Source organism: Falco punctatus, assembly GCF_963210335.1.
Source record: "Falco punctatus genome assembly, chromosome: 12".
Lineage (NCBI taxonomy): Eukaryota > Metazoa > Chordata > Aves > Falconiformes > Falconidae > Falco > Falco punctatus.
This window is the reverse complement of record NC_137592.1, coordinates 2,135,504-2,156,412: the sequence shown is the minus strand read 5'-3', so window position 1 is coordinate 2,156,412 and position 20,909 is coordinate 2,135,504. Positions and strand designations below refer to the sequence as shown.

The window sequence follows — 20,909 nt, the reverse complement described above, 5'->3', positions numbered from 1 at the left end:
CATTCTTCTGCTGCTCTCTCAGCCGCCTTGTGTATTTCTTCTTCGGGATTTCCACAAATATTTTCCTCCCAGCTAGTCTCCCACTCGCCCTTCTGATTTTGGCATAAGGAGGCTTCATCATTTCCTTCTTTTTGTCTGTTTTCTCTTTTGATTTGGTAACCGGCATCTCAGGAGATGCTGCGTTGCTGGGCCTGTCTACTGGCGAATCTGGAGGATCCAGAGGACAGTCTGCCTGGTCCGCTTCTGCCACGGCAGCTCCTTTGGACTCGAGCAAAATGCTTGGCTGGGCAGTGCTCTCTTCCTCGGAGTTCTGTGATTCTGAGAAGTTTTGCAACTCCAACAGCACTGACTCAAGCATCTGCTTCTTCAACTGAAAGCAGGTTTCTGAGAGGTCCAAACACTTCAGCTTTTCGGCTATTTCCAGCATACGCTGCACTCTGTCTTCTTCCACTTCTACCTTAGCAGTATACACAAACTCAAGAAACGAAGCAAAATCGGCAACCTGGACCTCGTTCAGGAACACGTTGGTCCTTGGGCCATCCATGCCCTTCTCATTAAGGAACACCTCCTTGAAAAATTTGCTTGTTGCTGCCAATACGGCCTTGTGAGCAACAAACTCTGCCCTGACGCCTTGATATTCCACGCTGACTGTCACATCGCAGAGGTGGCCCAGGAGACGCAGCTGATGCATTTCATTCAGCAGGTTGATAGGGGAGGACTTGGATTCCAGTAAAACTGCATTACTTTCCATCTTTCTTCTCTCTGCAAAAAGCTGTTAACAACACTGCATGTTAGTTATTTGCATGGAAGCTAACAAAACTCAAAGGTTTCAACGGCCAAAAGTCATGTCCAGACTTCTGAGAGTGCTTCACTTCAGATTTAAGCACTTCAGGTAATTGAGCTCAGGAGACCAGACTTTTACAGAAGCTTTGTGAAAAGTCTGGCTAGAAGCGCAGATTTCAGAAAGCGTCACCCTGAGCAGTCATATCTAAACCCATACCACCAGTCATCCACAGGGATTTCTCTGAAGTTCATTTAAGTTTAAATCTCAACTGTAATTTTTCCTAGAACACCACAGACTATTAGAACCTGTAACAGGGATGAAGCAAACAGAGAAAGATCAAAAGAATTGTTCTTATTAAGGCATGTGGAATCAAGAAATTATTCTCCCTCTTAATCAGGCAGTAAGAGAAAGGTAAGATTAAGTAAAAGTTAACTGCAATCCTAAATAAACACTTCCTTAAACAGGCTTTTGAGATAAGACTTTTAAACAAGACTCGGATAAAATTCCAAATGCTTAACCGACCAAAGCAAAGGAGACCATGTAATCATATTTGCAAATCGTAAACCTAAGAAATCATTAAAAGATCCCCAAAGTGTTTTCTTTTCTAAAATATTCATCATTCAAAATGGATTTACACCGTTTAAATTTTGTAAGGCTGCAAATGGGCATTCAAGGGCTTCACAATTTCCACTACCCTTTACCTTCAGGTTATGTCCTATTTCCTAGTAATGTTTTAAGCTGCTCCAAAATTCTCAAAAGAACTGAGGTGTGGTGGGTTTTTTTTAAAATGTTTGATCCCAGAACAAACAATATTTCTATGAACTCCGAAGACACTCTGAGCAATACCCCCCGCGCAATCTATCTCGCTTTCCTGTGTTCCTAACTACTATGTATGCATGCATTTTGAATCTGAAAAATTTCTTTCTGCTTCCTGAAAGTTAACTAAGGTTTCTTTCTTCATGCTCAGGTACAGTAGACTTGCAGTCTTTTATACACAAAACACCAGAAATCTTGCTCAGGAAGGTAAATTAAAAAAAACCAACCAAACAAAAACCGTGTACAAATGGAACCAAATTTGTATTAATGTAACAGTAAGGAAACCATATTAAACATGAAAGAGACACAAGAATAATATTCATCGCATCAGAAGGAGGCTCCTTCTCTTCCAATAGAGCTATAAACTCAAATTTTTAGTCTACACTCATTCCAACAAACCAAAAGTTAGACTAGCATCCCAATACAATTTCCTGTTAAAACCATCTTGATAAAATATTTTCAAGAAAACCGTAAAATGAAGAGCTATAATCTCCACCAATCTGTGCAGTTTGGCAGCAGCTGTGTAAAACGAGTGCTTTGTGAACTTAATACTACGCAAGGCAAAAAGCCCCAGGGAGCCTCTGCCCCAAGGTGTTTACAAGTAAGGTAGGCAGGACGTGAGGGAAGTAGAATCATTTCCCCAACCTCATGCAAAAAGCAAGTGGGAGAACAGCAAACAGAATCCATCGTGGGCACCCAAACCCCTTCCTTAGGTTCTATGGAAAAAGATTATTCTCAGAACGAAACCTTTCCCATTTCCTAGCTTTTGAATCTTCAGCTCAGTCAGCTTACTATTAAGATTTAAATAGTTCTATTAACATTATTCTAACAAATACCTAAACCCCACTGTTACTTTTACTACACCTAAACCAAAAGACCTAGAAAGGGGATAAAGAATCGCCTGTGCCAGCTCAGAGCTCAACAGGCATCTCAAAACATTGTCCACTTTTACAAGCAAACCCCAGTGCTGCACTTCAGTTTTGATAGAAATTTTGTATGAATGAGAATGACATGATTTGACTCCTGACTGAAAGGCTGACTCAAAGAAGCATAAAAGATCATGTTTAAACTTTGCTTCCCTTTCTCCACACTCTGCGATTTTTTTCTCAGTTATACGACACACTGGCACCCCAAGTATGCAAGGATGAATTAAGCAAAGACTCTCTGAATGCTTTATCTGAAATAATCAATATCAAAACATAACTTTTCCTCCTCAATAACAATTATTTTTGAACGACTCATCCTGTCATTTCACAACTATCCATCTATTTTCCATTTGATCGCACGGCAAAACTGTGGTCATGTGTAGACAACAGCAATCCCCAGCAGGAAACAAGAACCCAAACCACAAACTTCTCCCACTGGGGTGAATGAGCTCATAAATACTCAACGAGCCGTTCGTTTCAGGAGCTGACCACAGGTGCATGTGTTAACAGACACATTGTGCCAATTCCTTTTTTCTTAGGGCTGCAAAGCAGAAACCTCCTGTTCTTCCCTCCATAGTATTTGCAGAATCAAAAGCCACTATGAAAACACATCGCTTGCTCTCTTTGCTAGCCTCCTGCTGGTTTTGAGTTTGTTCAGAGGAGCATTAATCCAACGTGTACAGTAAGATACGTTGCACCATGAAGGCCTTTCATTGTGAAGGCTTACCACTCCTCTGGCAAGTATACTGAGCTGCTGAGCACTGGGCTGGCAAAGCATCTTCAAGAGAAGTATGCCATGTTCACCTCAAAAAAGACAGAGCAGACTGAGCCTGCTCACTAGGACTAGCCTGTCAGAACCTAGATGCAAATAAAAGCTACTCTTGCATAAGGTCAGCCATTCATCACGCACCATGAACGTGTCCCCTCCCAGTGGCAAACCTAGCTGGAGAGATAAAAAGAGGTAAAAAGAGCCAGCCAGATTTCACAGATTGTGGACCCGCAAGCTTGTCTGTTCTCCTGCACCAGCAATTCCACAGGGTCTATTAAGAGGCATTACTGCTAGCACCACCCCGCCCCATTCCGGATTGCTCCTACCACCGAAGCTGCAATAACGGTGCCACAGCAAGGGGCACCGCCTGCAGGGCGCAGGCAGAAGCCCTGTGAAGCAGAGGCCGGCGCGCTGCAGCAGACACCCCGCACGCCGCCTAGGTGCCAGGCCTGCGCACCCCAAGAGCCGCCAGCCTCTGTGAGCGCAGGGGAACTCGGAGCCGCACACCGACCCCAGCCCAGGCCGGGGGGCCCTGCATGGCAGGACGGGGCGCCGCTGTGTGCCCCCCCCCCCCAGCTCACACGACAAGGCCCGCCAGCCCCTCTCCTCTGCGGGCTGGTTCCTCGGCCGCCCCGCCTGCCCCGGCGGCCCGAGGGCGGCCGCACGCGTCCGCGGCCAGCAGAGCGGGCAGGAGTCCCCGAGGTAACGGGGAGGGGGTGCCCCGCCGGCCGCTCGCCCCCAGCGCAGGCGGCGAGGCTACTGAGGGCGATCCCGCCGCCCCGGCTCCCTCCCCACGGCGGCGGCGGGGCGGGGGGTGCTCCCGGCGCAGGGGAGGGCGGGCGGCCGCGAGGGGGAGGCTGTCGGGCACGGGCCGGGGCAGGCAGCCCGCCCCGCCGCCGGCCGCACTCACCGGCAGCCCCGCCGGCCCCGCAGGCGGAGCGGGCCGCGCCGCTCCTCAGCTCACGGCTCCGGGCGGCGGCCGGAAGCTGCGCGCCCCGGCCCTGACAACGGCCCCGGCGGGGCGCGGCCGTGACGCGCGGGAAGTGGCGTCAGTGCTGCGACCCCCGTTGCTCGGCAGCGCGGCCCGGCGGGGCCCGGGCCGGGACCCCCACGTTCCTGGGTGTTGCTCAGCGTATCACCGGGTCTCTGCGGTCCGATCTGTGCGAACGAATCAGCTACGGGATGGAGGGCCGCTTACGTCATGAGCGCATCTTTATTTAAAGCCCCAGGCCAGGACCGGCCAGCGCCCTGCCCCAGGCCGGCCGCCGCGCAGAGGTACCCCACGGTGTGCTCGGGCACTACAAACCAGAAACCCGGTACGGATCTAAACTCTACCTGGCATAAACACTGCGAAGTGGAACTACAGCTCCCTTCTCTGCCTGCAGTGCCCGTGACTCCGGCTCACCTGCACAAAGCCACCGCTGCACTGCAGAGGGTGACGAGGCAGCCGCAATTAACACTTGAGACAGTTTAGCCTGGTACGACCTGGAGAGACCGCACGGTCTTCTGGCGGTAATTGACTACAAGTACAGAAGGGAGCGATCGGTGTCTTCTGAGTTACTAACGCCAGATGGCACATGTTCTACTTTTTTACGAATAATGCTTTCAGGTTTATAAAGTTTACCTTGGTCAACCGACCAAATTTCTGGCACAGAGTCTTCACCCATACAGGCTTCTGAGAACGTTTCTATTTTGGACCAGTTATGGTCCTTTTTGGTCGTCAGATCTATTAAGAAACTCCTCCAGTGAGCATTCCGGTCGTGAATCTAGAGGAGGGGAGAAAAAAAGTAGAAAACAATTACATCTGATTTTTTCCCAACAGTAACTTTAATAACTGAAGATTTAAACCAGTACAAAATCAAATAGTACTGGGGTTAACTCTGTGATACTGGGCTCAAACGCAAAAGCTGAACAAGTCTGTTTTGCCAACTATGAGCTGATTTCCTGGCTCTGCTGCTGCAGAGTGCTTCGAGAAGTGGCTAGAATTTTAGCACACAGACATATATTAACTTAAAGACTTGTAACTGGAAAAAAACCTTTACATTCTGTCTTAGCGGTCACTTCAAGGACCCAAAGGTCTCTGAGAACATGTTTCTGCTGGAAACATGTAAAATCATGTTGATCTGCAACATGAAGGTGTGATCAACCAGCATGTTGTGGCCTCTGTGGAAGAGGTTTAAGAGAGACTGCAGTAATATAAAATGCAGGACCCATTCCTTTTTTAAGAAAAGGATTCAATCAGTAATAAGCATTTTAAATAACCAGTCCTTTGTCACATATTTTTATAAAATCGGATTTTCCTTTTGAAGACAATTGAAGTACCTGGGAGATGACTGGTTTGACAGCCAGTAGTGGGAGCTGCTGTGCTGTTGGAGAAAAAACTGCATGCTTCAGAAATACAAGCTGTGCACAGATAGCAGATCAATCCCCCAACCCTACTATTCATTACCAATGTGAACCCTCATTAAGGCAAGAAACTTTTCTCAGTAGTTAAATGTCACCACCGTGGTCTGCCTGCCACAAAGACACCCAAGGGGCAGCATACCGACACGTGTCTGCGCAAGGTGGACATGTCTGTGAAGGTTCTCTCGCAAGCTCTGCACTTGTATGGCTTTTCCCCGGTGTGAATACGCTGGTGCCGTCGCAGAGCGCCCTGCTGGGTGAACGTTTTCCCACACTGTTCGCAGAAATACGGACGGGTCTCTAAAAACAACAAGAAAAACCTAGGAAGCACAGAGTGAGAAGGCAGGTTCTTTTGGACCTGATTTCAGCAGACAAAAAGCGTAAAGGATTTTTAAAAGATCCAATATTAATAAAGCAGCGTACATGGGAGATAGATGCTTGAGGCCCCGGGTTTTAAGGTTATGTGATAGAGCAAATGCTTCTTGGCTGCAATGGAAAGCCTGAGAACAGCTCTCTGATCTTGCAAGGGGAATAGCAGCAACTACAGCCGCTCTCTGCTGTGACGTCCTTCAGCAGCACAGAACAGGCCTCAGTCTTCTGGGCAAGCACCATCCAGTATGACACAAGATGGTATCGTGCCCCGTGTAACGAGCTGTGAGCCCTGCTTCTCCCTATCACCTAATTTAAGCAGCTTTTAAAAGTGGTGGTGGAATAAAACACCTCCATCCAAACTTGAAAAGTACTTCAGACCCAAGCTTGCAGTGCCAGTTATTTTCCCAGCCCCGAACAGTTTGTTTCATTACCTGCATGGACGTTACTGTGCTGGGCTAGCGAGGCTCTCAGTCCAAATGTCTTCCCACAGACCTCGCACTTGAAGGGCTTTGCACCCATGTGGCACCGTTTATGGCATTTTAAGTATTCATTGGTGGCAAAATGTTTTCCGCACACATCACATTTAAAAAGGCGCTCTCCTGAGTAAAGAGAAAAGACAGCCTGAATTCTTTCAGCAGAATTTTGTACTTCAGAGTTGGTTTTCAAATGTCTTTCTATCCCTAGTAGTTCTTTCCTGGTACTTGAAGTCTCTTCTGTAAGTTACAAAAAAAATAAAAAAATAAAAATATCCCAACTAGCAATCTGTAGCAGTATAAAGGGTGGTGATAGGAGAAAGCAGGTGGAAGGAACAGAAGTGCTTAATGCCTACCTGTGTGTGTCCTTTTGTGGCCAGTGAGTTTGCCTTTATCAGCAAAACAGGCCCCGCAGTCCTCACAAATATATGGCTTTTCCCCAGTATGGGACCTAAATGAAGCAAAACACAAATGACTACTAATAAAATTAACTCTTGTAGTGCATTCTTAAAATACTGTATTTGAAATTACATTCTACACACTACAGGCAGCATGCTTCATTTTTTAAATGAAGTGGAAAAAAGGACATTCTGCTTGCTCAGGAAATGGAATGTTCACAAGTATTGGTGCTACACTAAAGACTAAAATTCCCATGTAAGGTGTACCTCTTCCTCACTCTCAGGCACTATAAAATCCAGCTTTTTTCCACAAGTTACAGCTCATGGGATCAGCATCAGAAGGCAGAAAGCAGGGAAGATGACAAGCTGCTGTTGTGCTAGAGACTGAAAGCGCATCCAGATCATCCCCAGCACAATGCCAGCAGCAGACCTCTTGGGACATCGCGGGCCAAGTTATTGCTTCTGCAATCCCTGAGCCCCACATCCTCTGCCCTGCAAACTTTTAACTGGCAAGATAGTCCTATTTTTAAGACAAGAGGCACTAAGGAAAGTCAGGCAGGCAGTGTTTCTGAACATGTGCTGGACACCTGATTTTAAACTAGCTCAAATCAGAGAAAGCCTGAGCCTCATGTTTGGTCTTCACACTATGCTGACTTCCCTTATTCCAACCCAAACAGTATGATGTGCAAAAACATGCATAATTTTGAGTTGTCAGGCAAAATGCTGCAAATATGAGACAGCCAGTTACCCAACATAAACCCCATGAGTCATCGTTTTGTTGCAGTCACACTGCATCTCACACGCAGTGCAGCTCTGCTGTGTTTCAGCTGACAGATTATCTTGACGATTCAGATGTTTTGCTGGTCCTGAATCAGTATACCTCAAAATTTTTTTTTTAAATCACTGTAAGAACACTTGGGAGACAGAGGACAGCCACTGTCCCTATTGTATGGGTCCACAGTCTTTAGTAACAGGATTTCTCACCTAGTTTAGCCCTCCAACAGTTAACCTCCTCTTATAAGCCATCTGCTAGGCTCTCTGTTTGGAGAAAGATGGGAAATTCCATGGCATGATTCACCCTCTCCTGGGAGAGGACACATTTAATATCAATGCCACCAGAGAGCAATTCATCCAGTCTAGCTCCACTGACTACAGAGGGAGCCCAAATAAGTCCAGGTTTTGTATTGCATACCAGAAATTAAATCCCACACTAAATGACTTGCTCAGAGTGATAAAGAGCGAGTAGGGCTCCAGATCTGGGGCTCTGAGGTCCCTGAGTAATTCTCCAGCCTATGCTACTTTTCATCAGTGAAGGCCATCATCTTATGATCATCTCAAACGATTGGCTTTTGCTTACAAATCTGGACAGGGCATCTGTTTCAAAATCCCTACCAAACCTGATGCAATGACCAGATGCCAACAAAGCCTTTACGTAAAAGAATTAATCATAGACACTACAGTACAAATTGTATCCCAGTGCTCCTGTTACAAGGACATGCAAGAATGACTCAAAACTGGGAAGTCAGAAGAGGACAATGAAGTGCTGAAGTACACTGGGCATGCAGGGCGTGGTAACGGGAACAGCAGTGCTGTAGGCTGACCTGGTGTGGATCTTAAGTTGTGATGGCTGAGCAAATTTTGAATGACAAATGCCACATTCGTAAGGTTTTTCTCCTGTATGTGTCCGCATATGAAACACTAGTGCTGTTCGGGAGCTGAGGATCTTCCCGCAGACAGAGCAGAGAGGGCGTTTGACTCTGCCTTCATGCTTCCGCATATAATGTGTCCTTACATCTCTCTTTCTTTTAAAAGTGGCATTGCAAAGGGTGCAGGCAAACTGCCTTTCTTCCGTGTGGACACATGCTCGATGCTCCTTCCAGCTGTTGTAACTAGCAAACGACTTGCTGCAGATGTCACACTGATAGACTTTGCCAGGCAAGCACTGATGGACATCTCTGCAGTGATCCACATACTTTTTCCGAGAAAGAAACTGCTCATTACACTTATCACATCTTATTACATAGGTAGATTTCTTATTCACCCTGCTTTTATTTACCTTCTTTAATTTAAACTCCTTATCTGATTCATGTTCTTCACCATCCTTCTCATTAGGGCATTCATCATCCTCATCATCCTCCTCAGTACAGACCTCCTCGTTATCTCTACTGTCTTCAACTTCTGAATAGCCTGCTTTGTAATCTACCTCCTCCTCGCCCTTCACACTCATTTCACCTTCATTCCCTTCTTCACTCACTTTTTCAGTTCTTGCTGCAGCTTCTTTACATTTCCGCTTCTGTTCTTCTTGCCCATTGCCACAGTCTGCTTCGGTAACAGATGAACGCCCAGGTTCTTCCTCACAACTTTTGGCCTCTTTGTGCCTCACACGCTTTCGTTGTTCAGCCTCTGATGTCCCATCCCACGTGCCTCTGCCAGGATCTTTGTCACAGCTCGTTGCGTTTGGTCTATGTGCGGGCGGAACGACCATCCAATAAACAGGCATGAGTTTCCTCTCTTGCCCAGACTCATGGATTTTTCTGTCAAAAAAAAACAAACAACAGAGCACAAATTCAGAGAGTTTAATTGTTCCAATTCAGACATGTTTGCCTTAGAGGAAGAGTTGCTTCCTTTTAATTGTTCTTCAAAACATTTAAGAAATTAACAGCATGTTTGGAGAGCTGAACAACAGGGAAATTTTGTGTAGAGTTGGACTGGATAATTGAAGAAAATTAAAATATCTTAGTTCATCAAGGATGGAGCCTCTCAAGTATACATAATTGTTGTCTGACTAGTAACATAGGACAGACTGTAAATTTTCCTCCAAGGCCATGATGGAAAGGATAAGAAATTATGGACTCAAACCAAGGGAAATATAGATTAAATGCCTGTATGGAAAAATAAAACATATCCCCTTGTAAGCCATCAACTTCAGCAGTTAATCCACTTACCATTGCTCAGTGCATGCAACAAGCTATGTCACTGCAATTGCAAAACAACTGGAACGTTTTTTCCGCTACTGGACTGAACTACAAACAAATTTTGACATTTTTTAAAGGGACGATGAGATCCAGCGAAAAACCACCTATCTCCTGCAACACAGAGGCAGGGTATGGTGACGTTTGACACGTACAGTAGCTTTTGCAGCTCTGAAAACTATCGTGCAATTTCAACATCTTGTTTTCAGCCAGGCAACACTTCATAAGCCCATCTGAAAGCTCACACCACCCAGCAGAACAGCATGCAGGATACTTGGCCCATGAAAACCATACTAAAAAGCTCCATACTGCCCTGATGTTTCTGAAATGGGCAGTTTCTTGTGCATTTTAAACAGATGCCAGTTCTTTTGAGGGTCCTATTAAAAAACCCAAACCTGAGGCTTCCGAAATCACCTAAGAGATCCAGTTGCACAAGTCCCCTTTGAGTCAACAGGAAACATTTGCCCACATTCCCACTCTGGGAGACCTCAACCCACTAATCCGGACTACGAGCTTGATGAGGTCAACAGAAACAATCTGTGCCGATTTCAACACGCTCCTGATCAGATCCAAGGAATTCTGAAACTAAAGCAAAGAGGACTTCAGGAATGCTTTTAGCCTGGCACCCAGACAGAAAACACATTTCCCTGCGTGCACACAGACACACACACACACACACAGAATGCTGTACCTTACGTGAGTATTGTAAGCAGACCTCTGAGCAAAGCTGGCAGAGCAGCGTTCACATTTATAAGGTTTCTCTCCCGTGTGTGTTCGTATGTGAACTGTCAGGCCACACTTGGAACTGATGACCTTGTCGCAGTACGGGCAGGCCTGGGGATCCTGCTTCTTCTCATGCACCCTGCGGATATGGTCTTTTATGTCCTTCTGACGCTTAAAACTCTTGTCACAAAACACACAGGAGAAGCCCTGCTCATCGCTATGAACGGTGAGGCGGTGCTGCCGGAGGTTCTGGTGAGTGGAGAAGAGCTGCTCACACATATTGCAGCTGTACTTGACAGCCAGATGAATGTCATGCTTGAGCTCCATGTGCGACTGGTACTGCTTGGTAACACGGAATGATTCATTGCACTTCTCGCACGCAATCTGTGGCAAGACTTTTTCCATGTGCCGCGGTGTCTTCCTACGTTCCGTTTTACTAGAAAATTTGGAAGTTAAACTGTTTTCATCTTCCCACTGCTCAGGCAGAGTGTTCCTAACTGCTATGCGGGCTTCCTTTGACTCAGTCTGACTTAGGAGAGGATGACTATTCTCATTTTCCAGACTAACGATATCCATGCCAAGTCTGTTTCTGGTATCTGCCTTGTTACATTTTGGTAGCTTTGCTGCCCTGGATTTTGGGCCTGGAAAAGCAGTGCCCTCTTGCTCCAGGCTTGCTGGTTGCCCTTCAATGAGGTCATAGCCAGCCAGCAACTTTTTATGTTTTTGCCTATCCCAAAGTTTTCTCTGCATGGGTATTGCCGCAACTTGGGAAGAGTTACTCAGTTTGCAGTTCTCCTCTTGCTGGATATGAGTCCACTGTGGCTGACCTTTCAGATGGAGGCTCAAATCTAAACCCTTCCTGCCCTCTGCTTTCACTTCTTCACAAATGTCAAGCAAATCCTTGCATTCAAGTCTTTCAGCTATTTCTTTCATCCGTTGCAGTTTTTCTGCCTCAATCTCCACTTCTGCAGTGTAAACAAACTCCAGGAAGGAGGTGAACTCTTCCGTGTAAATATCTTGCAGAGTCACTGTGCAGTTCTTCGTGTCCAACATCTCATCATGGAGGAAAAGCCCCTTGAAATAGTTGCTGGAAGCTGCCAAGACAGCTTTGTGAACCAGAAACTCGTCCTGAATTCCCAGATGTTGTGTGTGAACAGTCACATCACAGAGGTGACCGAACTGGTACAGAGAATGCAGTGCCCTCAAGAGGTTAGGAGCAGCAACCTTGGATTTCATTAGAATCTTCCTCTTCTCCATCCTGCCAGAAAAACAGACAAATGTTTGAATGCCAGCTCTCCCTTTTCAATGAGCTACTGTTTTACTTGTGTATTACATTAATCACTTAAGAAAAAGCTCAGCAGAGATCCACGTCCTCATTCCTCATTTACGAGACATGGTAAAGACCTTAAGGTTATTTCTATCAATGCAACCATCATCTGCAAACATGCTTGGTTTATTACAGTCACAGATTTAGATTTACACTCTAGGATAACTCCTCAGAGTGAATATTCTGTAGCACAGATGGTTACAGTAACAAAATAAGGGTAACAGCATTGGCCCAGTTAAATAATAAAACATTCTTCATACAAGCACTTTTCAACAGTAGAGGTCACAACCATTTATGAGCATCTTTCCCCACCCCTCTTGCACAGAGGGGGAACTGAAGCATATAGCAAGTCACTTTCGATTGTTTCCAGGCTGGTGTTGAAACAGCCTGTGTTTTCACAGTTGCATCAGGCTCCACACACTGTGCCAGGCAGCCCCTTGTGCCAAAGCAGGGGCATAAATCTTTGGATCTGGTTTGATTTTGTTTCTGGGGTCGTGTTCCCCCCCCCGTAAACAATCAGACCTAAGAGTTAATAACGATAGTTAGCAAGCTTCTATTGTATTTGGCCACTTAAATAATATACAGGCACAAACTACTTATCTAGAAAAAGCTACAAGTTTTTTGAGGAGGCAATAGTATTTTATTTGAAAAATATCTCAAAACTGCTCCTTCTCAATCCACAAACAGAGGGGCCAGAAGTTTTTTGGCATTTTCAGGAAGAACAATTTGCATTTCCCCACCACCTCTAGAGACGGACACTAGCTATCCTCACAGTGATTCTTACACCTGAGAACTCTGTGGCTTTCCTGTGTCAGCCCGCATATGACACCTACTCCACTGGAACAAGAAGTCTCATTTACCCTTGCACATAAAGGACCACAAAGATGCTGTCAACCTTCCCAAGGGGCCTTAAGATGCTCTGATCTGATCCTCTAAGCTGATACTCCTGATCCAGCACAGTTTTTAAATGTCTGTTATTTAGCACATGCTTACAGCAGCTTTGTAACCAAGGGAAGAACATTAGGCCAAAATAAACAGAAGAATCAGCTTGTTATTGCTTAAAGGCTCTGTTTAAGCTTGGCTTGCTGTGCTTCCCTCTCACAGTAATAATGGTTGGCAGAAAATTACACCAAGCTCTGCTTTCACTTCTCATCTAAATTGTGTTTGATGTTACATTAAATACATTCCTTGCAGATATAAACTGTCTGATTAAGACGACAAATGTGCCTTCAACATAAAGTACCAGGAAGTCAAATACAATACATAGCCTAGACTGAATAGGTCTGAATAGCAAGCTTAAGAGATAGCTTTGAGAATACTCTTCCTGTTACAAGCTACTGCAGCAGAGCACCGTAGAGGACAATCATCTTCTAATCTGCAAGGCATAAATCACTCAATGCTTGGAACATCCCAAATAATTTTTTAAAAACCGCATTTAAAGGTTTAATGGGGTCATTAGAAAATTCGTTTAAGTGCTGCTGGAGCACGTACAGCTACATTCTTAGGAAATGGACAAGATTCCTACCAGATAAAAAGGTCTGTATATTTGAGTTATGCAGAACCTCAAATACTTGTACTTAGTCTGGGCTTTGATCCTGAGTATTCGATCAGCTGCTGTGAGAAGTCCCACCCCAATCAATGGGACTGCTGGGGATCTCAGCCTTCTCACCCAGCTGGTGCAGAACCTCCTCACTCCTGGACTCCTCACTAGTGGCAAATTCAAAGATGCTTACTCAGAAAAAAACAAAATATTACTATAGGAAAAATATTGAGGGAAATCAACTAAAAGAAAAAGACAAAGCCTCTGCTGAAACATCGCACAGAAGCTAGAAAGTGGGGGATGTGCAAAACAGCACTGTCTAAATTCTATCAGAAAAGGACCACTTGCACCCAGACTCCTACAAATCATTATCATGATCACCACCTCTGCCTTATGAATTATGGCCAGTGAGCATCTTTGAAGTGCTCCCGACTCAAGATTTGCCAACTATTCCCTACCAACGATCACCAGCTACATGGAGACGTAACCCTAACGGCTCCTGCAGCAGACTTGCAGGCTGTACGTAGAAGCACAGATCGGGGTTTAATACCTATATTCAGACCACAAATTCACAAAAGCTTCCACTTAATCTGTCCCCTGGCTTGCCCTTCTTAATGTTTTCCAACAGGATATCCTCCTTAACTTCTGTGCAGAACTGACCCCAGGGTTGCTCACCGATCAGTAGCGCTTAAAGAAATCAATGAGCAGAGCACGTGCTAATTTCCTCCAGCTCCTTTTTCAGATCGCCATCTGTGATAAATCCTCAATACATGCTCCCATGTGAGCTCTGCTAACACTAATATCTGATACTAAGCCAAATGGAGAGGCATGTTCCAACATCACCTCTTTAATTCAGCTGGTTCTAGATTAAACCAGCCCAGAAATGGTTTGCTGAAAAAGTCTTTCCACTGAAAAATGACACAGATTCATCAATTCTCACTTTGTTTTTTCTTCAGAAAAAATGAGACTACTTTTTGTTACCATTTGAAGAGGAAGATCAAAATTGGAAATTGATCTAGTTTTCTGAAGTGGTGTTGAATATAGTTTGTTTTCATATGTTTTTACAGTTTCAGGAGGTTGAGAGTTGAACACAATGTTTTGGGGTATAAAACAGTATATAAGATTATCCCCTCCCCCCCCCCCAAAAAAAAGTTCAAGTAATGAAAGTTTTCTGAGTATTTTGCTTACATTTTGGGGGTAAGGAAGAAGCTTATTACCCCCAAAGGATTAGGAAAACTATTTCCTTACTCTTTACACTTCATTACCACTTAATGACAAGAGAGATTCTTGAGGAATTCCCATGCACAGCAATGGGAATAAGGATGACAAACGCTGCAGTAAATCAGTTACTGAATCAAAGAGAAGGACATGTTTTGTTCTAATTGGAGGTTAATGTTGGCTTGAATTAACCACCAGTAAACAAATAGGAAAAATAGTGGTAACATTATTGATAGCATAAGGTTTAACTGTGTCCCTCCATTTATGAAGACAAGACAGTGTAGTCTTCATAATCCAGATTTTCACTCCCAACTGCGTCTGTAAACTAATCATTCCGAGCTGCACCCCGAGTGTTTCACCTTCCAGCACTCTTGACAGCCCAAATCTCAAAATGATTGGCACTTTCTCTCCTGCTCCACCTCAAATGCATGCCCCTAACCCAGCAGAACAAGCTCCCAACCGGTGACACAGGACAGTCACAAAGGTGGAAAAAGTGCAATGCAGCAGGAGGAGTCCGCAAACCCTCTGCTATTATCTCACCCCCTCAGAAACCCTCTCAGAGCTGCTGCTGGGAGGCAGTAGGGTTCACAGCCCACTGATCACTGCGGGTCATCCTAAACCCGCTACTGCTTCTGAAACCAGGAAGCAAAGCGCAGCTGGTTTGAGGTTAACAGCTCCAATAAACAATCATTCTGCTGTACCTTGAGGCTATTTCTGAAAGCAGCAAGTTGCTGCCCTCTGAGGCATCAACTTCAATGGGAAGATTTAAATGAAAGTAACATTTTTTTCCACATATTGCATTTTGCCTGTTTGTAACTTTGTTCAGCTTTTTGACCAGTATTAAGGAAATAAATACTTTTAAAAAATTGCATGTATGCAAGATTTACAGAAAACGTAATTAATTTAAAGAACCACTGCAAAACCCAAAATGTATTTCAATTCAATTCCAGTTCCCGATAAGGCCACTAGAATAAGTACAACTGTTTTAAAAACTAAAGCTTAATGGTGGTTTCCAAGCTCTAAGAAGGGATTTATATGTGCTGCGTGAAGATGTTTCTAGGAAGGATGTTTCTGAAACATCTTTGCTTCTTGGACTTTCACTGTTCATACCTACTTTGCAACTTCGATAGGCCAGAGCCTTATCTGGTATGATACAGTGTAGCCCTTTTGAAGTGAAGACAGTGAAGGTACACTGATACATAGACCCAATTATCTAGGGGAGAAAACCCCCACAAAAAATTCAACTGCACACTTCTCAAAAATTCTGTTATTTCAGATAAATATCTCCTGCTTTTTGCAAAGTATATATATAACCTTTGGTTGGTTGATTCTTCCCAAGCCTTTCAATTAGATCTTAAGTTTCTCTTCAGAGAAGTGAGGAGGAAATTCTTCCTTAACTTATTTCCCGGGAAGGCTTCCTTTAAACTCTCAAAAGCTGCATGTACATGTACAACAAAGGATTCTGACAAGGACCAAAATGAGAATCCTTGAAGTATCAATCGTGTTAGGTGAATAAATAAGTAAATAAATAAATAAAGTCCTAATATGCTCTTACTTAATCATCTTTATCCTTTGCAGAAATGGCCCAAGTATCTTTTTGAGGTGTTGATATGGTGTAAGAGCATATAATTGCTCCTCTTGATGCCTGGGCTATCACTTGGTAAAATAAGAACAACACAGGTAGATCGTAACAGTGGCGCGGCGCAACACCCTGGATCCTGACTGATAAAACGAACTGCTCAAGAGATCAGGTTAAACAACCAGAACTGCAGTACAACAGGCAGAATATTTAAGAGCACACAAACCTCCCTATGTAAAGGGCAATGACTCATTGTCACAGATGTGCAAGACCTAACTTCAGTCCTTAAATAAGCCATACCTGTGGTATTTTTTCTGATTTTTGCTTTTTTTCCCTGTAAAATCAGGTAACATTTACCTGTCTTAAGGTAGATTGTGATGGTCAAAATATATGAATAACAGTGAGATAAAAGGCTAACTAGGCGAAAAAGAACATTACAGGGACGTAACTGCTAGAGTTACTCAACTGAATCAATCATCTGAAAAATCGGGCTTATTCAGATAAATCCCCACAAGACGCAGATATGTAAAGTTAGGTTTGTCAGGAGACTGAGCGAACAGTAACTGCACCCCCCCACCCCCCGCTACAGTTTCTGGCCTGTTTGTGCACTGCTGGGCAAGCTGAGGGACTGCCATCCAGAGCATCCCAATTCATCCTCCAGCACACCGCTGGACAAATTCCTCCAACAATCATTTAAAGTTGTTGGGGTCTTTTTTTAAAACGTACAGAACTCTGACTTCTGCCTTCCTAAACCCCAGGTACATTACCTGTGAGCCCCAACAGGGCTTGCCCCTCGCGTGAGGAGCTCACGGCTGGGCACGCTTGCAGGGGCACAGCGCTAACGCCTGCACCTCGCTCAATGGTGCCGCGCCGCGTCACTCCTCGCACCATGGGCCACATGCAGGTGCGACCTTCTTCTGGCTTTTACCGTTTACTTTGTGCGGCCAACAGATTCCTAGGCACGTCACTGGCCCACAGCGCACAGGCACCCCCGAGCCCCGCAGGGGAACCGGACACGGCGGACATTTCCCCTGTGCTTCACACCAGCGCAGGTCTCCTCAGGGCCCGCCGAGCCGCGGGGCAGGCCGAGGCCTCGCCGCCGCCATGCCTGCGCCTCAGGCGTCGAGGCCCGGCCTGCACCCCAAGGGCCACGGCCACCCTCCCGCCGGGCAGGGCGGTGGCAGCAGCAGCCAGGCCCCCTCCCCCGCCTCCCGGCGGCACTTCCCCGCCGCTCCCTCAGGGCCGCCTCCCGGCCTTACCCTGCCAGGCGGGCCGCCCCGCTCCCGCCGCGCTCCGGCCCCGGGCGCAACCACCGCTCCCCCACCCGCGGAATGGTACAGCCCGGGGAAAGGGACAGCGCTGCCCGAAAGGAACATGGCCGCCACAGCGTCACCACGGCAGCCGCCTGTCTTTTGCGGCCATCTTGAGTGAGGGAGGCGGTGGGCCGCGAGCGGGCAGCCATCTTGGGCGCGGGCACCGGCGGCGTTCCCGCGCTGCGTGAGGAGAGGCGCTGCCGGGCTCGGCCCGCGGGCGAAGCCCTCACAGCTCCTCAGAATTGCAAGCGGGGCTCAGTTTTACCCCGTCAGTGGGAGTGCCTGCCGCTGCGCTTGCAATTACCTCCTCTCCAGAATCCGCAGTAACTCCCGCGTTGGTCACCTCAGGGTGCCAGGCCTCGCGCTTGCCTACACACATAGAGCAGCCCCTAGCTGTATTATTGGGAGGTGCCGTGGCCCAGGCAGAAGAAAATCTCAGATCTCTCTGCGAGTGTTTTGGGTTTTTTTTTGTTGCTGTGAGAAGGCAAACCAGCTTTGCTCCAGGCTCACAGCAGATCAGCTTTCAGGGCCCCAGACCTCAAAACAAGCTGCCAGCCAGGGCTCGGTTCACTCAGGTGTGGTACCATGCTCTGTCTCCAGCCACAACTGCAACAAAATTCATACCTGTAGGGACTTTGTTTTCCCAGTGATCCATCCACATCTTCATTAGGAAGAGCTGATTGAAGGAAATCCATGAATTTTCATAGCTTGTGCTTAGCTGTTTCTACAAAGCTGAAAAAAATTCCAATCAAGTCAAAACAGTATGTTTTCACATTTGCAAAAGCACGGTGTTTCACTGTTTAATCAGGTTTAATTGCTTCTGTTGCCAGTGGCTGTGGTGGGTTTGTTCCTCAGGTGTGTTAAATGCCTTTACTTACCATACAGCCCATCTTGCTCTGCCAGCCAGCTCCGGCTCCCCACCATCTCCCAGTATGGATACTGGCAGATTATTGCCAGTGCTAAAAGAGAGGTTTATAGGTGCGGTAAATCTGGGCGTAGGAGAAGCACAAACAGCGTCTCACGTCTCCCAGAACTGCTGTTCCTGCAGGACAAGATGGTGTTTCTCACTGGTGACCCCATACTGCTGTCATTTATCACATGAAATGATTTTGAACAGCCAACGGATGGGACGAGTCACAATATGGGCTGCCAAGTACTTAAGCACACAAATCTTGTTTCCAAGACAAATGACAGATAAATTCCTCCTTAGAAACATTTTTTTTACGTAAGTGCAGGTTTTAATCTTTAAATTTTAACAGCCCGTAAAAATGTTGGATGGTTATTGTAATTCCTTGAGGTAATGTGAAATAAATTCCTCCATTAAAAAAAGCTAATCAGGAAGAGGCAGACATCACTGCAAGTTATTATGCTATTCACCTTTCTGTTCTATACTTCTGTCACGCAAATTTGAACCTACATCCTATAATTACCAGGCTGCTGGCCAGACACTAGAAAACTTTCACACATTTGTGTGAAAACAAGACTATCATAGGAAAGACAAAATAAAAATACTTAGAATAAAAATAAGTAGTGCAAACTCAGCTTGCTTAGACTTGTACAGGCCGAGAGGCAAATCTAGCCTGACAGATAGCATAGCTCCCACCAAGGAGTGTGTGCTTCCACCATGAATTTGGTTTTCAACCCTGATTATTTTGTTTGTATTCGGGGAATGTTTCTATTGTCAAGACACAGCTCTAGGAGTGGAGAGAATGAGCAGCAATATGAGTGATCCATGCTAAAATGTCAGGATAATATTCCTGTATCTTAGCACAAGGGAATGGTGTTTGCTTTTACTTTATCGGAAACCTGGTCTGCTCAACAGTTCTCACCCAGAGGAGTTGGGAGAGAAGATGAAGTGCAGGCTCCTGTCCAATTTAGTCTTGCTTTCATAAGGATTGAGTGAATTGCTGCAGAAGTTGGCAGCGCTGCTGCGCTGGGTTGTATCAGTGTGTCAATCTTTGCGGAGCTGCCCAGGAGGGATTCTCCCCACACTCCTGCACACCAGCAGCTGTGTGACTCCAGGATGGATTTCACCCTACCCTCCTGCCATCAAGTCCTATTTCTCAGGCTGGAGGAGATGAACTTGATTCTCCAAATGCCCTGGGTGCTCAGATGCATCAGGGAGCAGAAGACTGAGCCCTGTTTCGCTCATCCCTGATGAACGTCCTGATTGCTGGATGGGGAGGGAAGGAAGGGTGTCTTACTCGCTTCTCTCTGAATCATTAATTTTTTTCTGCAGTTTCAACAGGAGGGATGAAACAGCTGAGAGGCAGCAGAGAGGTGTCTGAATCCTGTTGTGCTGAGGAAGATGCTGAACCCAGGTGCCCGGTGCATGGGGCAAGCGCTGCAGACACAGGGTCATTGTAATAAAACAGGACGCAACAACCCGTTTTGCCCTTTAAGCCAAAACACAGCAAAGTCCAGGAAAGAATCACAGCCTGGGAACCCAGATTTTATCTGAGTACTTCCTTTGGCTGGGAGCAAAGGAACACCTCAGGCTTTAATCATGGTGACTAAGACCAGGAAAAGGCAGAAGTTGGGAAGCAGCTCCGCCAGGCAGATTACTCCACTCTGGATACAGGTTCTGCTCCTGCTGTGCTGAACCATCAGAAATTTGCAGATACTTGCCCAAAGTCAGCCGGGACGTCTGCAGCAAACTAAGAAATGGAAATGTCCCCAGATCCCAGGCTGATTGTTGGGCTGCCTCTTCCTCGCTGGAGCACAGCGGGTAGCTCCCCAGGCACAACATCACCTGATCAGCATTAGGGTGTTTGCGATTTTGGCTCTTCCCAGTTATGCTGCAGACGAGCAAAGCTGGGGTGTATTTTGAGAGGTGCCAAATCCCTGGCAATGCAAGACAAAACCTCATCGTGCCTCTCCCCTGGTTGGCCATCCTTTCCTTATGGCTCCACCAGAGGATGCTGCAGTCTTTGGAAAGATCAGCCCAGACCTGCTCATCCTTTCCAGGAGCCAGAGATCAGTGTCCAGTTGCTCACTGACATAACCCTGACCTCCTTACATGCAAGATGAAACTTTAACGGCCTTGCAGTCAGAGAAACGAACCGTGCAGCTTTGCTCGGGATCACCACCAGCTCCCACCGGCCTCTCCACACCGGCTGGTGGGCTCGGTCCCACCGGCAGCACAGTAGCTCTCTGGTGTGCTGGTAGCACTGCCAGATTTGCAGGCAGGGAGTGCTGGCCGGACCTGTGCAGGGTAGAGGCATACCTGTGAAGGGTATCCTTACCTGACAGCCTCACAGCAGGAGCCCAGTCTATACCGGGCTTCCCCTTTGCCA

General features: G+C 46.2%; 1 protein-coding gene across 3 annotated transcripts; it reads right to left on the bottom strand.

Moving 5' to 3' along the window:
* Nucleotides 1–609: 609 nt before the first annotated feature.
* LOC308071947 (uncharacterized protein) lies at nucleotides 610–18,586 on the bottom strand. Of its 3 annotated transcripts, XM_080408129.1 has the most exons (8): nucleotides 17,560–18,586; nucleotides 10,605–11,894; nucleotides 8,543–9,475; nucleotides 6,900–6,994; nucleotides 6,502–6,669; nucleotides 5,841–5,998; nucleotides 4,920–5,061; nucleotides 610–772 (listed from the first exon to the last, which is right to left on the bottom strand). In XM_080408129.1, exons 1-8 carry the CDS (start codon nucleotides 17,760–17,762, stop codon nucleotides 741–743), a joined length of 3,021 nt encoding a protein of 1,006 aa, XP_080264255.1. In that variant the 5' UTR covers nucleotides 17,763–18,586; the 3' UTR covers nucleotides 610–740. The 3 variants fall into 3 exon arrangements, with proteins under 3 accessions (XP_080264255.1, XP_080264254.1, XP_080264256.1); XM_080408128.1 differs by lacking the exon at nucleotides 610–772 and having other exon boundaries at nucleotides 4,212–5,061; XM_080408130.1 differs by lacking the exon at nucleotides 610–772 and having other exon boundaries at nucleotides 4,212–5,061; nucleotides 17,068–17,649.
* Nucleotides 18,587–20,909: the final 2,323 nt, after the last annotated feature.

What these genes read in the sequence shown, in the direction of transcription:
- LOC308071947 (XM_080408128.1), bottom strand. Translation starts at nt 17,762, where the DNA reads ATGGCTGCCCGCTCGCGGCCCACCGCCTCCCTCACTCAAGATGGCCGC. An exon ending in GCTTACAATACTCACGTAAG is followed by an intron (nt 9,476 to 10,604) that starts GTACAGCATTCT and finishes TTTTTTTGACAG; the next exon opens with AAAAATCCATGAGTCTGGGC. An exon ending in CCTTGCGCAGACACGTGTCG is followed by an intron (nt 5,062 to 5,840) that starts GTATGCTGCCCC and finishes CCCCTCCTCTAG; the next exon opens with ATTCACGACCGGAATGCTCA.